Raw genomic sequence first — 17,257 nt, forward strand, 5'->3', positions numbered from 1 at the left:
ACGCCCCCACGCTGAGTGACAGCTGTCTCACTGAAACCAATCACAGCCGCTGGTGGGCGTGTCTATATGGTGCAGTAAAATAAATAAATAATTAAAAAAACAACAATGTGAGGTTCCCCCAATTTTGATACCAGCCAGTGTAAAGCCACATGGCTGAAGGCTGGTATTCTCAGGATGGAGAGCTCCACATTATGGGGAGCCCCCCAGCCTAACAATATCAACCAGCAGCTGCCCGGAATTGCCGCATCCATTAGATGCAACAGTCCCGGGACTCTACCCGGCTCATCCCGAATTTCCCTGGTGTGGTGACAATCGGGGTAATAAAGAGTTAATGGCAGCGCAGCAGCCCATAGCTGCCACTAAGTCCTAGGTTAATCATGGCAGGCGTCTCCCCGAGATACCTTCCATGATTAACCTGTAAGTTAAAGAAAATAAACACACACATCCAAAAAATCCTTTATTTGGAATAAAAGACAAAAAAAACACCCTCTTTCACCACTTTATTAATCCCCAAATACCCCTCCAGGTCCGATGTAATCCACATGAGACCCCACAATGCTTTCAGCTCTGTTACATGAAGCTGACAGGAGAGGCCACAGACCACGACCGCTCTCTGTCAGCGCCACGCAGCAACTGAAGTGAGCCGCGCTATCAGCGATGACATCACTCAGGTTATCCACGGCCACCGCTCTCAGGTGGAGGACTCCAGCTATGTCCACGGGTACCTGAGTGACAGCATTGCTGATCGCGCTGCTCACGTCAGTCATACAGGCGATTTGTGGTCACCGGTGAGTCCTTCACGGGTGACTGCTAATCAGGACGCGACACACAGACAGAGCCGCGGGATGACAATGAAGTCGGGTGAAGTTCATCCGAGTTCATTCTCATCGCCCGGCTCTGTCTGTGTCTGCTGTCAGCGGGCATGTAGCAGAGTTGAATTGCCGGGGGACCGCACTGACAAAAATGCATCCAAAACGCATGTAAAATGCATGCAAAACGCATCCAAAATACATGCGTTTTGGATGCATTCTTTTTATCAAAACGCTGTGTCAAGTCTGCCAGCGGGTGCACTTTTTTCTTTTGTATGTATTTCTTTGATGCTGACCCACTCCTGTCAGGAGAGCCGCGGCCGGTCCGGGCAGTGCGATCCGATACTGGAACAAGTAAGTCACACGCAAGTGTGACTCCAGCCTTTCTTCCAGAATAGCAGCTGATCTTTAATTGGCTGCCTTATCGAAAAATTTGGTTTCTTAAAATATTAGTAACTTATATTTTCCTTTCTTGAGAATTATGATGTTGCTAATACACACACGTGTGAAGGTACTGACTGCTGTTCTCTGACTTTTATCCTTTTAGGCTCTTTTTCTAAATGTTGTGGTATTGGCAGAAAATAACTACTACAATACAACAGACAGAGGTGTAAAGAAAAAAGTGGGCAATTCCATATTACATAAGTTGTGGAAGAGAGAAAACTCCTGTCCTACCGGTGAATACCGGGCAGAAAACATCTGCTGTAAATATTGCAATGCAGGTAAGTTCAATTTAGGAGATAATTAAAATAGATCTGACATCTTTCCCGGCATTTTTGTTTCAGTAGACACTTGTATTCACGTGTCATTCTGGAACACCTTTTCCTACAACACTGCATCATGTCTAGAGATGAGCGAACCCATTGTTCAATGTTCGGTTCGAGTTCGGATGCTTTAAGTATGCTGACCATTGGCACGAGCATCGCTATGCTCGAGTACTCTCAGTGCTTAGCCCAGTACAAGCCGCTCGCAGTGTTTGGGAGTAACAACATGATAGGATGTAGTGTGCAACCCCCCGCCCCCAAACAAAATGTCATTCCTCGGATATCCCTCCTGAATATTTATAAAACAAATTGGCAACTCAAGGGTAAGTTCTTATCAGCTGATTTTTTAAGTCCTTTTTTAGGAGTGTGCTTTTTCCATGCTAAAGGTTTTTGGGCCAAATTTATCAAAATGTCACACACATCACCTATGTCATTAAATAAAAAGAAATAACACTACAATTATCACAGAAAAAAAAAGAAAAGCGTGAAATTGTAAAAATATAATAAGCCCATAGCCTCTATTCTGTATACAGCCCGCAGCCTCCAATGTGTGTGCAACCTCTATTGTGTATACAGCCCGCAGACTCTTGTGTATGAAGCCTCTATTATATATGCAGCCTTTATTGACTATATAGCCTACAGCCTCTATTGTGTATACAGCTAGCAGACCATTGTGTATGCAGTCTCTATTGTGTATACAGCCTGCTGACTCTTGTTTTTGCAGCCTTTATTGTATATGCAGCCTCTATTGTGTATATAGCCCGCATCCTTTAATGAGTGTACAGCCAGCAGGGTCTATTGTGTATACAGCCAGCAGCAGCCTCTATTGAGTATGCAACCAACAACAGTCTCTATTGAGTATACAGCCAGCAGCAGCATGTCACGCTCGGAGTGGAAAAACTCAGAATACACATCGTGACAGTTGCACTGTGGCCTATGAGCGTTTGGCACACTACAAAAAACACAACCAAAGGGGGAACATGGGAGACACTTAAACTATGGTGGACTCTGGCGTTAAGGAGGGGGAAAATGGGACACCTCCTCCACTCACCTGCAGCTGTACCCTGCACTCCTAGTTAGAAATATACAGGTTCCACACTTGTCACAGAGCAGGATACCTGAAACCCTATGAAATCCCTGCAGTAGCCCTGGTTAGTGAGCTGGCAGGTGAGGATCACTAGTCCCACCTCTATACTAACACAACACAAGGGAAAAGTAGACATAAATAGGGAGAAAAGAATGCAACGCAAACTCCATGGCTGCCGTCAGACTCCAAGGCAGGCAGGCAGACCCTAGCAGCTCCATCCACCTAGGTGGTCAGGACAGAATGGTGTAATAATTATAATGGATAACTCAGGAATCTATTTGCGTGGAGCAAATACACAACTGAACCCGGTTTATAGGTGATAAAGTTTGTATTGTAACACACGGTGATTAGCAAACAAGTGCAGAGGAAAAACAATCAAGTCCATAAACACACAGTGAACATATCAAATGAAGCCTTTAGGAAAGTCGCTTGAAATCCTCACAGGATAATATGATTTAGCAATGCAGTATTTGGAGCTCCGTAAGGAAGTGTCTGAAAGTCCGAAGTAAGATGCAGAGCAGTATACAATGTTCAGAAAACAAATGCAGAGCAGTTTCTAGTGTCCAGAACAGTCCCGTGTTCTGCAACTGCATCAATTCAATGGTGGAAGCAGCAGAACAGTTAATTAAGTAAGCCAGCTTATGTGTCAGTAAGGCAGATCAGGCAAGAGCCACAGCAGGGGCTAGGCATCAGCAGCTGGAGGCGGCAGGTGAGCAGAGGTTGGCAGAACCTCTGAAGAGCAGCAACAGGAGTTTCACACAGGATTTAACTTGAGATGCCACTAGGAGTAGGAAACCACGCAGAATACTCAAGCTGAGGACTGGAGGCTGGACTGAGGTTATAAAGGCAAGATGACACAGAACACATGGAGAACAATGAAGCAATGGACACCATTTTGGAAAAGGGCAAAAAAGCCCAAATAGGATAAACAGAAAAACCAGAGTCCTGACAAATGGATTCTATCAACAGCAATGGTTGATGGGAATTGCCACTACTTAAAGGTGATGGGCGTGGTAACTAAGCAGCTACACCTGACCAGGACTGCTGGAAAGCTGCTGACAAGAAAATTGACATTAACTCCTAATACATCAAAGGAAAGTAAAATACGTTTGATTACCAGAGTCTCAAAAGGCTAAGTAAGACTCAGGGCCCAAACCTGTCACAAATCTTTTAATATCAGAAGATGTCCGTGACATAGCCTCTATTGAGTATAAAGCTTGCAGCAGCCAATATAATTAATATATATACCGTATATATATATATATATATATATATATATATATATATATATATATATACATATCTACATACATATATACATACACACATACATATATATATATATATATATATAAATATTAATATGCATATGCAGCCTGTGTACTCACATATGCAGTTTTTCCAAGAGTGGCCAGGTCTCAAGGGGGTCCAAAAATTATTGCCAGTATGGGGCCCTGAAATTCCTTGTGGCAGCCCTGACGGTAACACAGGGGTATAAAACAACAAGAGTTAAGGCAAACAACAGGAGGATAAACAGCCAACAAAAGCAAACACCAGACAGCACACATCATGGGTCCAATAGAAGGATCTTCAGCCTTAGGCCTTGTGCACACTTTTTTGACGCGTTTTTGATGCATTCTTTTTTCAAAATCTGCATGCCTCTCTTGACGCCTGCAAAGTCTGTGAGATTTTTGAAGTGCTGTGCCAATGTTACGTTTTTTTCCCTTGCAGATTTGGTGCAGATTTTGATGCAGAATAAATCAGCAGCATGTCAATTATTGGTCCGGATTTGCTGCATTTTTTTCACCCACTGATTTCAATGATGTAATGAAAAAAAACACTGCAAATACGCAGGTGTGTTCAGTGAGTTTTTGGTGTGGTTTTCCACGTATTTGCAGAGTTTTTTTTAACACAAAAAAGGCATACCTAAAACAGGATGTGATGTCATCAGGAGCAGGACAATGGAAAATTAAGCAGAAGAACAGTTGAAGCAGGAAATGATATCAAGAAAGCTTTTTTTTCTGTCTTTTATTAACCTAACTTTATTGACAGTTTTTTCCTTCTTGCAGGCAACAAAACACACCCCAAAAAAAGCTGCAAAAACTCATCAAAAACCACACCAAAACCGCAGGTGGATTTTGGTGCATTTTTCTGCCAAAATGTGCAGAAATGGTGCAGACATGTGCACATAGCCTTACACGAACCTTCCTGACTTCTCGGGTGGTCAGTATAGAATGAATCTATAGCCAACATCACATGATTAATAATGTGAGTAATTAGAAAGGAGGGGAGTGGTCAGATACCGGGCTGCAGGTGAGCTTAACTAGTTAGCAGCAAGCTGCAAGGAAAAACAACATTAAACCTTGCAATGCCAACAGAAAGCAAATACTGTACATTTAAAAGGACCCTGTCAGGTCCAATATTCACCCAGAACCACGAGCAGTTCTGGGTACATATTGCTAATCCCTGCCTAACCATCCCAGCATCTAGTAGCATAGATAAAGAGATCTTTAGAAAAAGTATTTCTAAAGATCTATGGTATGCTAATGACAACAGGGACTAGTCACAAGGGCATTATTTCCCCAGACTATTCTGCCCTCTTAGCATGGTAGCACGCCCACAGGGGCATGTTAACATGCTATTCAATGCCCATTTCCCAGCATTATCGGCGGTGATGCACACACCTGTGTCCGTTGTCACCGCCTCAGACGCCGAGTTTAGGCTCGGTGTGCATGGAAGTCCTGGCACTTCCAGTCATACACACTATAAAGCTGGCTTCAGAGAGGTCTATTGTGCATTACTGGAAGTGCAGCTAGGAAATGGGCATTTGCATGTTAGCACGCCCCTGTCATGCACAAAGTAGGAGATGTCCGTATGTAACGTGTGACACGCGTTCAGACCGACGAGTGTCTGACGCACTACAGAAACACCACCAACTTAAAAAGGGGAAAACACCAGGGTCACGGTACAATGGAGGTCCCTGCCGCTAGGGAGAGGGATGAGGGGGCACCTACTGATCTCATCTTCAGCTGACTCCTGAACCCACTAGCGTCCCTATACAGGTTCTTTCAATCTGTCGGTGAGCAGGATACCTTGGGCCCTCAATTGGCCCTAAACTCACCCTGCCTAGTGAGTAGGCCGACAAATACATTAGACTTGCAACTACACTAATAAACAGGGGGGGGGAGGAAAGACAGACGGAGGAATAAGCAGAAGGGTACAAACACCAAACTTCAAAACAGCAGACAGACTCTAAAGTAGCAGATGGATGGGCACAGGACAATTCCTTAGCAGCTCCTTCCACCAGGCTGGCCAGAGTAAAAATTAATTCTAACAGGACTGCTGGGAAGGCTCCATTATTTAACCTAAATGGGAATGAGCTCAATGCAGCTACAGCTGACCTGCACTGCTATGAGCTGCTAGCAACAAAAACTTACATTAACTAATGAGATGCCAAAGGAAAGGAAACTTTGTTTAAATGAGGAGTCTAGATGGAGATGAGAGGCTCCAGTTCTAAGGCTGTCACCAGTTTCAAAACAGCAGGGAGACAACCGTGACAGCCCCTTTGTTCATGCTAACATGCTAAGGCCTTGTGCGCACTAGGCGTTTTTGCCGCGTTTTTAGCGGCGTTTTTTACCGCGTTTTTGTGCTGAAAACGCAGTGACATTGCTTCCCCAGCAATGTCAATGGGTTTTCAGAAGTGCTGTCTGCACACAGCGTTTTTTTTTAGCTGCGTTTTTGTGGTGACCACAAAAACGCAGCATGTCAATTATTTCTGCGTTTTTCACTGCGTTTTTCACCCATTGAGTTCAATGAGATGTTCAAAAACGCAATGAAAAAGGCACATTGCAAATATAGCTGCGTTTCTATGACTAAAAACGCAGCTATAAACGCAAGGGGTGGGTACTACAGTGACGTGTACAGGAAGAGGATTCCTTCTGTTGGTAAACACAGAGGCATGAATCCTCCCGGTACCGTCACTGCTGCGTCCACCTCCCGTCCTGTGCATGTCAGCTCCGTGCGGCGCCATGTCTGGGCGGGAGGTGGAGGCAGCGGCGAAAACCAAAGTGAACAGTAGAAAAAAAAAAATGTCATATATACTCACCTGTCTGCAGGGTCCCGGTGCCATGTCCGCTCCTGTCCCGGTCCCGCCGCTCTGGCTGTGTGCAGTCTCCCCGGGGCAGGACCTTGCTTGCAGGACCTGGCGGTGGATCACCTGATGCAGTCACCTGACGCATCAGCTGATCGTAATTCTCGCGGTGTCGCCCGGCCGGCTATCAGCTGATCCTGCCGTCAGGAGACTTCATCAGCTGATTACCGGCAGCTCCGGCAGCGATGGGACAGGATCAGACTCTCATCCGATCGCTGCAAGAGCTGCCGGTAATCAGCACATAAGTGAGTATTATTTTTTTTTTTGCACTGGTGCATCAGCTGATTGTATAACCGGCTTTTATACAATCAGCCGATGTGTGATGTGATTTAGGCACTTGAACCTGACACATCATCTGATCGCTTTGCCTTCCAGCAAACCGATCAGATGATATTGGATCCGGATTGGACGGCGCGGGACCCTGACCCAGGATTACTGCGGAGGGGGGTTCTTTATTTCAATAAAGATGGAGTCACTAATTATGTTGTGTTTTTATTTCTAATAAAAATATTTTTCTGTGTGTTGTTTTTTTTTTTTTTTTATCATTACTAGAAATTCATGGTGGCCATGTCTAATATTGGCGTGACACCATGAATTTCGGGCTTAGGGCTAGCTGATAATATACAGCTAGCCCTAACTCCATTATTACCTAGCTAGCCACCCGGCATCAGGGCAGCTAGAAGAGTTGGATACAGCGCCAGAAGATGGCGCTTCTATGAAAGCGCCATTTTCTGGGGTGGCTGCGGACTGCAATTCGCAGTGGGGGTGCCCAGAGATCTTGGGCACCCTGCACTGTGGATTCCAATCCCCAGCTGCCTAGTTGTACCCGGCTGGACTCAAAAATTAGGCGAAGCCCACGTCATTTTTTTTTTTTTAATTATTTCATGAAATTCATGAAATAATTAAAAAAAAGGGCTTCTCTATATTTTTGGTTCCCAGCCGGGTACAAATAGGCAGCTGGGGGTTGGGGGCAGCCCGTACCTGCCTGCTGTACCCGGCTAGCATACAAAAATATGGCGAAGCCCATGTCATTTTTTTTTTCTTTTTGGGCAAAACACTGCATACACTAGTGAATGGAGGATGCTGAGCCTTGTAGTTCTGCAGCTGCTGTCTGCTCTCCTGCATACACTAGTTCTGCAGCTGTCTGCTCTCCTGCATACAATGAACATTTTGAAGAAGGAAATGACATCAGACCTTTTTTTTTTTTCTTTTTCATCAACAATCTTTAATGGCATTGTGCACTGATTAAAAACGCAGTGAGCAAAAACGCAGCAAAAAACGCATGCGTTTTTGCCGCGGTTTTTTAGCCGCGGGTGCGTTTTTTGAGACAAAAACGCACATAAAAACGCAGCGTGAAAAAAACGCCTAGTGCGCACATACCCTAAGAGGACTAGTCAAGGGAAATAATGCCCTTGCGACTTGTCCCCTCGCTCATTAGCATATCATAAAGGATCTTTAAAAATACTTTTTCTAAAGATCTCTTTATCAATGCTAGTGTATACAGGGACAGTTAGGCAGGGATTAGCAATATGTACCCAGAGCTGCTAGTGGTTCTGGGTGCATATTGGACCTGACAGGTTCCCTTTAATTTGCAGAGCCTCAAAACTAAGACAACAAATCTCTCAACAGCAAGAGACAATTGTGATAGTTGAACCAAGAAAAAACATGTTCCCTATTTGTGTTTGGAAGTCACACCCATTTTAAAATCATTTCCATGCACAATTTTCTCAACCATTTCAGTCACTTCTTAGCTTTGCGTACTGTATTAAAGGGTTTTTCTTCAATTTTTGACAATTAGTACTAAAGGAACCCTGCTCAAATAGGAATGTACAACCTCCTGTCCATCTGTCTCCTCAACTGTTTGCTGCACCCAATCTCTGGCTTTAGCAGTTAAAGGCAAAATACAGTGGAACCCCGGTTTACGAGTAACCTGGTGTGCGAGTATTTCGCTATACGAGCAAAGCTTGCTGTAAATTTGTAACTCAGTTTACGAGCAAGCTTTGCTGTACGAGCAAATACTCACTGCACAAACCTCCGGTTCCGTACTTTAACCACGCTCTAACCCTGTCTAGCAGTCTACACAAACATGCATGCACACACATATTATGCTCACCTTACCTTCAGTTCCATCGCCGAGCTCATGGTTCTTGTAGTTCGCCGGTACAGGATGTGTATCGGGTAACCATCGCAACGATGGAGGAACTTCCGCTGTCAGCCACTTCTAAAAGGCAGCGCGTTGACCAATCAGAGGCAAGCGACTCCTGCCTTTGACGTCAGCGCACTGGCAGCGGAAGCTCCGGCATCGGTCACGATGGTTATCCAGTACACATCATGTACCAGCGAACTACAAGAATCGGGAGGCCGGCGATGGAACGGAAGGTAAGGTGAGCATAATATGTGTGTGTTTGCGTGTGTTTCTGTGTGTTTGCATGTGTTTGTGCGTGTGTGGAATGACACAATAGGGGACCAGAATTGGACATTTAACAAGTTGTGGAACAAATTGTCTGAGCTTCCATTATTTCCTAAGGGAAATTTTGCTTTGCTAGACGAGTAACTTGGTTTACAAGCTCCCAGAACGTATTCTTCTCATAAACCAAGGGTCCACTGTATGTACAAGTAACCACCGAGGCCAAGGAATGACTGAAGCAGTCAGGAGATCATCCCAGACAGGGAGAAAGGTTCCTCACTCATGGACCAACCCTTTTAAAGGGAACCTGTCAGCAGAAATTTCGCCCAAAACCTAAAAGATTCCCCCTCTGCAGCTCCTGGGCTGCATTCTAGAAAGGTCCCTGGTATTATTGTGCCCCATGTGAGACCAAAATAACGACTTTATAAAGTGGTACCTTTTTGTATTCAGATACTGTAAATGTGACACGGGGCGGGCTTTCTGGCGTCCGTTATTCTGCCTCCTGGTCCTGTATGCTGCCCCCATCGCTCCTTTCCATAGCTGATGCACCACCCACTGCTGCAGCAATCCCCGCGCATGCCCAGTGCCAGTCTCACGGGACTGAGCAGTGTGACCGCTGGTGACGTGTGCGCAGGCAAGTGATTATGGGCGGGGCTGTGATTGTTATCAGCAAGTACCCGCCCATAATCTCGTGAGTGCGCAAACCTCACCAGCGGTCACACTGTGCTCAGGGTGGATGCTAGACTGTATGGGCTGCTTCCAGGGATGACGTCCCTTTTGTCACGTGATAGGGGCGTGTTCAAAATACTATCACGTGACAAAAGGGACGTCATCCCTGGAAGCAGCCCATACAGTCTAGCATCCACCCTGAGCACAGTGTGACCGCTGGAGAGGTTTGCGCGCTCACGAGATTATGGGCGGGTACTTGCTGATAACAATCACAGTCCCGCCCATAATCATTTGCCTGCGCACACGTCACCAGCGGTCACACTGCTCAGTCCCGTGAGACTGGCACTGGGCATGCACGGGGATGGCTGGAGCAGTGAGCGGTGCATCAGCTATGGAAAGGAGCGATGGGGGCGGCATACAGGACCAGGAGGCAGAATAACGGACGCCAGAAAGCCTGCCCCCGTGTCACATTTACAGTATCTGAATACAAAAAGGTACCACTTTATAAAGTTGTTATTTTGGTCTCACATGGGGCACAATAATAACAGGGACCTTTCTAGAATGCAGCCCAGGAGCTGCAGAGGGGGAATCTTTTAGGTTTTGGGCAAAATTTCTGCTGACAGGTTCCCTTTATTATCCCTAATGTGCCTTGTAAAGAAAACATACCTACCTCTCAGATGGGCAATGTTCTAAGCAGTCCATCAGACACATTAGGAACATTGATAGGGTTTGTCAAATAGCGGACATCCCTTTTTAAATTTACATTAAATACTGATCGGCCACTATATACAAATAATACTTCCAAATTAGAATACAAAACTAAAAAAACCAGAAGTAAACAGTTAATGAACAATCTATAAATTTTATTGATTAAAAATGTAACAAGAAGACATAGACAGAACATACTGAGCAACCCTAGATAAACAAACAAAATCACACTAAAGAAATGTTCAAAATAAGACGAAATGAATGTAGACAGAAGTTACTACAGTGGTCCACTAGGTGGCAGTGATGTACAACTATCCTAATAAAGTGTATATATATCACGTAAGATTTTATTTATAATCAAAAGGCAAATTAATTCAGGTGGTCATAACAAATTTAATATGTGATCTTATAAAAATCAGGTAATAAAGTGTCAGAGTGCAGTTTTAGAGTGATAACACATATATTTTGATAGCTCAGCTGGTTTTACTCAGGCAAAAATGGGCCGAAGACGAGACGTAAGTGACTAAAAAGTGAAGAATTGTTATCTTTGGTCTGACTCACACGCCAGTATTTCATCAGCTTCATTTATTTCTATGCAGCTGACACAATAGCTCGGATGGTTGGGGCAGTGCGATGCGATCCTCACGTGAGTTACACACAAGTGTGACTCCAGCCAAAAACTAAAGGTTTTGTAATGAAACTTAATTTATTAACCTTAATTCAATGAGACTCAGTCTTTTAAAAAATGTGAAAGGTATTCTTGTGTTCAGTGAGAGGTTAAAATCTTACTTTTCATTTATTCTGAGCACTGTATGTAAAAGAACTAATGAGAACAGTCAGATTCCTGGAGGACTCTGCATCTGTATCTAGTGTAAACAATGGACGTGTGGGGGTCTAACTGAGTCAGTACCTCTACTTCTGTCAGTCACATAGCAAGTGTCACGTTTCTGATTTGTGCTGCATCTTGTGTGCCGTGATGTGCGGTTATACTTCTCCGCGCAGAGCCTTTTACCTTGAGACGCTCGGCTGTTTTGCACTCCTGTGGATGGGTTGCTTCTCTGCACCGGGTGTGTCTCTGGTGCTGGGAGAGGCTTGCTCACATGCTCCTCGTTTTGGGTAAATGCTCTGCTTTATCAGGGAGCATGCTCGCCCAGAACGACGCTAGTCGTAATACCTGGTTCTGCAGTAAGTGCTTTCAGCTCCTGTTTTTGTCTGTGTCTGATCTTGGCTACTCGACCCTGGACTGTTACTGATTCTACTTTGCCCACTACCCTTGACCTTGTCATTACCTCCTGGCTTCTGACCTCAGACCTCCTTCTGACCTCGTCTCTGCCTGCTCCCTTTATCTCTCCTGGTATCCTGACCCTCAGCCTGTATCTTGACCTTGTTTCTACCTGCTCCCTGTGTGTTGTCGTGGCCTCCTAGTTTCTGATCATAGCTTGTCTAACTTTCTCTCGGCTCACTCTGTACACTAGTGATTCCAGCACCATCTAGTGACAAACCTCATACTATGCCACTTAGTGTTCAGTATTCCATCCAGCGCCACTAGTGACTAGTATCACTACTCCGTGGTGTCAAGCATCAGCAAGGTCAGCTAGGGTTATGTGAGCTACCCAGTCATCCTACTTGGACCACAGATAAAAACGAGCGTCACAATATAAGGCAATGTTCACACATTGAAACCCATGAACTCAAAACTTCTGGGAGTTTTCTGACCCATAAATATACGGTATGTCACCATATTATCAGTAAATTCAGAAACTGTTTTATAATTAATTAATTTTTATTATTAGAAAAGTACAAAAAACAGTCTATTATATTAAAATCAATACAGGTTATGCAGTTAAACAAAAATACAGTTAGGTCCAGAAATATTTGGACAGTGACACAATTTTCGCGAGTTGGGCTCTGCATGCCACCACATTGGATTTGAAATGAAACCTCTACAACAGAATTCAAGTGCAGATTGTAACGTTTAATTTGAAGGTTTGAACAAAAATATCTGATAGAAATTGTAGGAATTGTACACATTTCTGTACAAACACTCCACATTTTAGGAGGTCAAAAATAATTGGACAAATATACCAAACCCAAAAAAAATTTTTTAGTTTCAATATTTTGTTGCGAATCCTTTGGAGGCAATCACTGCCTTAAGTCTGGAACCCATGGACATCACCAAACGCTGGGTTTCCTCCTTCTTAATGCTTTGCCAGGCCTTTACAGCCGCAGCCTTCAGGTCTTGCTTGTTTGTGGGTCTTTCCGTCTTAAGTCTGGATTTGAGCAAGTGAAATGCATGCTCAATTGGGTTAAGATCTGGTGATTGACTTGGCCATTGCAGAATGTTCCACTTTTTTGCACTCATGAACTCCTGGGTAGCTTTGGCTGTATGCTTGGGGTCATTGTCCATCTGTACTATGAAGCGCCGTCCGATCAACTTTACGGCATTTGGCTGAATCTGGGCTGAAAGTATATCCCGGTACACTTCAGAATTCATCCGGCTACTCTTGTCTGCTGTTATGTCATCAATAAACACAAGTGACCCAGTGCCATTGAAAGCCATGCATGCCCATGCCATCACGTTGCCTCCACCATGTTTTACAGAGGATGTGGTGTGCCTTGGATCATGTGCCGTTCCCTTTCTTCTCCAAACTTTTTTCTTCCCATCATTATGGTACAGGTTGATCTTGGTCTCATCTGTCCATAGAATACTTTACCAGAACTGAGCTGGCTTCATGAGGTGTTAGTCAGCAAATTTAACTCTGGCCTGTCTATTTTTGGAATTGATGAATGGTTTGCATCTAGATGTGAACCCTTTGTATTTACTTTCATGGAGTATTCTCTTTACTGTTGACTTAGAGACAGATACACCTACTTCACTGAGAGTGTTCTTGACTTCAGTTGATGTTGTGAACGGGTTCTTCTTCACCAAAGAAAGTATGCGACGATCATCCACCACTGTTGTCATCCGTGGACGCCCAAGCCTTTTTGAGTTCCCAAGCTCACCAGTCAATTCCTTTTTCCCCAGAATGTACCCGACTGTTGATTTTGCTACTCCAAGCATGTCTGCTATCTCTCTGATGGATTTTTTTTCAGCCTCAGGATGTTCTGCTTCACCTCAATTGAGAGTTCCTTAGACCGCATGTTGTCTGGTCACAGCAACAGCTTCCAAATGCAAAACCACACACCTGTAATCAACCCCAGACCTTTTAACTACTTCATTGATTACAGGTTAACGAGGGAGACGCCTTCAGAGTTAATTGCAGCCCTTAGAGTCCCTTGTCCAATTACTTTTGGTCCCTTGAAAAAGAGGAGGATATGCATTACAGAGCTATGATTCCTAAACTCTTTCTCCGATTTGGATGTGAAAACTCTCATATTGCAGCTTGGAGTGTGCACTTTCAGCCCATATTATATATATAATTGTATCTCTGAACATGTTTTTGTAAACAGCTAAAATAACAAAACTTGTGTCACTGTCCAAATATTTCTGGACCTAACTGTACATATCAAGCACATAGTTCCAAAAAGGGGGCAGGACAGAAAGTGAGGACACCAGTAAAAAAGCCCAGAAAGGGGAAGGAAACCAGACATCGGAGCTTACACCGACCCAATCTATCTGTGGGCAGTAGTGCACGTATAATAACGTATCTGGAGCATATGCACGATGATTGAAATCTAGGGGGGAAAATCCCAGCTGTTCAACAAACGGATACTAGATGGTGCTCAAGCGACAATAAGCAGTCAAAAAAGCAAGGGTGGGAGGGATTCCCTCCCAGCCGTGCTTCCCCTGGAATGGTCGGAGAGCGTTGATCACGTGTGCATAATACCGCCCCCCACATGCGCTCATTATATGGCATCCACCCTATTTAAACACACTCTCTTTCATTCCCCTCATGGCCCCCGAAGAAGATTACCTCGAAACCTGCGTCGGGCGAGGGTTGGGACCCGACATCTGAGCCTTACAAGTGATTAACATGGATAAGTCTGGAGGATGGTGCTTTTAATCCATTGCTGTAGCGAACGGGCACATTTTGACTGCTTATTGTCGCTTGAGCGCCATCTAGTGCCCGTTTATTGAACAGCTGGGATTTTCCTACCTAGATTTCAATCAACGTGCATATGCTCCAGATACGTTATTATACGTGTACTACTGCCCATATATAGATTGGGTCGGTGTAAGCTCTGATGTCTGGTTTCCTTCCCCTTTCTGGGCTTTTTCACCAGTGTCCTCACTTTCTGTCCTGTCCCCTTTTTGGAACTATGTGCTTGATATGTATTTTTGATTAACTGCATAACCTGTATTGATTTTAATATAATAAACTGTTTTTTGTACTTTTATAATTAATTAATTTTTATTATGAGAAAACAGTTTCTGAATTTACTGATAATATGGTGACATATATTTATGGGTCAGAAAACTCCCAGAAGTTTTCAGTTCATGGGTTTCAGTATATTGTGTGGGAGTGACCCGATGACCAAAGAATGAGGTCCCACTTTCCCCTTGCTTTTGTGAATAATGTTCACACATTGCATTTTTGCTGCGTTTTCATGCTTTTTATGCAAAGTAACCCTAGAACGCGCAACCAATCTTGCAGAAAATAGAAAACAAGTAACCTAGCAGGCCTGCGAGGCCCCAGGTATGCATTCTAGGGTTAAAGGCTGATTTTTACAGTGCTAGCAAAAGCTGTGAGATTTCAGAAATCTCATACACACACACACACACACACACACACACATACACACACACACTTTTCTTTCCTGACTGAAAAGGAAAACTGCTGCGTTTTTGAAAGAAGCACTGTCAATTCTTGCAGCATTTTTTCATCATCGAAAGCAATAAGCGCAAAAACACTGCAAAAAAAAAAAAAAAAAAGGTTTGCGGTGAATAAAACTAAAGGGGGCTTTACACGCTGCGACATCGCTAATGCGGAGTCGTTGGGGTCACGGAATTGGTGACGCACATCCGGCTGCATTAGCGATGCCGTAGCGTGTGACACCGATAAGCGATTTTGCATCGTTGCAAAAACGTGCAAAATCGCTAATCGGCGACATGGGGGTCCATTCTTAAAAATCGTTACTGCAGCAGTAACGAAGTTGTTCCTCGTTCCTGCGGCAGCACACATCGCTGCGTGTGACGCCGCAGGAACGAGGAAGCTCCCCTTACCTGCCTCCCGGCTGCTATGCAGAAGGAAGGAGGTGGGCGGGATGTTACGTCCCGCTCATCTCCGCCCCTCCGCTGCTATTGGGCGGCGATTCAGTGACGTTTCAGTGACGTCGCTGTGACGCCGCACGGACCGCCCGCTTAGAAAGGAGGCGGTTTGCCGGTCACAGCGACGTCGCCGGACAGGTAAGTATGTGACGGCTCTGGGCGATGTTGTGCGGCACGGGCAGCGATATGCCCGTGTCGCGCAACAGATGGGGGCGGGTACCCACACTAGCGATATCGGGACCGATATCGCAGTGTGTAAAGTAGCCTTAACTTTATTTAACATGCACTGTAGACAAATGACAAACCAAAAAAGCAGCAAAAACCCAGTAAAACCTTCTTTTTGGAAGCAATTTTTTTTTTTTTACTGCTTAGGCCGGTTTCACACATCCGGCTTTTCGCCGGTTTGCCGGATCCGGCGCTCTCCCATACAGTGACTACAGTACAGTGACAGCGCAACAAGCGCCGGTCACATGCTGTCATGTGACCGGCGCATGTGACCCGGAAGTTACAGCGCTGTCACTGTACTGTATTGTCTGTACGGGAGAGCGCCGGATCCGGCAAACCGGCGAAAAGCCAGATGTGTGAAACCGGCCTTACAGAGCAGGTTTTGGCGGCAGGAAAAAAAAACACAGCAAAAACTCAACATGTGAACATAGCCTAATAAGTGTCCACTGAGTAACATTAAAAAATTATATTAAATAAATGAACATCTTTTTTTTTTTTTAATACATGTAACTGATACACATTTCTTCCTAATATATTAAAAATACTTTTTCATTAAATTATCCCTTTAAGGGTATGTTTTCATGTTCAGTTTTTTTAATATTTATGTAGATCAATTTGTCTATAATTACAAAAAAACATCTTTTTATTCTGTGGATCAGTGAAGAAAAGGCAAAAGAAATGCGATGTGATACAATATTAAAACATAGAAAGGTTTCTAGTTAAATTTTTATGGTAATATCCAATGTCTGTTTTTTTTTTTTTTTTTATTTTTAAAGGAACCTTTGTCCTTACTGACTGCAATCAGGAACATGGTGAACCAGTATGCAAACATTGCATTGAAGGAACGAATTACATGGATATTAAGAATGGTGCACATAGCTGCCGTAAATGCTCGCATTGTGACTTTCAGAGTGGTAGGTTAAACTATGTAATATAATAAATAACGCTTTGTTGTAGAAAGACACCAGTAACAAGGCTTAGACAAATATGGCATCTTGACTATGTGACGAGTACTCCCTCCTACCTGTCTTTGTTTCTTGATCTTTTTACATTTTAACGACCTGTGGTGGTTCCAGAATTCTAAAAGGTGGTGGCTTGGGCAATGCTATTATTTTGACATTTCAAAAAGATACAGCACTGATTAGATGCCGTCACAGGCAGTGGTGTAACTTGAAGGTTGTGGGCCCCAATGCAAAAATCTCCAATACGGCCCCCAACTATTGAAAGTC

The 17,257-nt window shown here is 44.1% G+C and overlaps 1 protein-coding gene across 1 annotated transcript in view; it reads left to right on the plus strand.

Moving 5' to 3' along the window:
* Window positions 1-17,257, plus strand: part of FAS (Fas cell surface death receptor) — a 125,058-nt gene that overhangs the window by 41,182 nt on the left and 66,619 nt on the right. Inside the window, exons 2-3 of the mRNA XM_075348742.1 lie at window positions 1,357-1,531; window positions 16,805-16,942. Coding sequence (XP_075204857.1) covers window positions 1,357-1,531; window positions 16,805-16,942 — 313 coding nt within the window. The remainder of the gene's footprint in view (window positions 1-1,356; window positions 1,532-16,804; window positions 16,943-17,257) is intronic.

This window comes from Anomaloglossus baeobatrachus, chromosome 5 (assembly GCF_048569485.1).
Source record: "Anomaloglossus baeobatrachus isolate aAnoBae1 chromosome 5, aAnoBae1.hap1, whole genome shotgun sequence".
NCBI classification, from domain to species: domain Eukaryota; kingdom Metazoa; phylum Chordata; class Amphibia; order Anura; family Aromobatidae; genus Anomaloglossus; species Anomaloglossus baeobatrachus.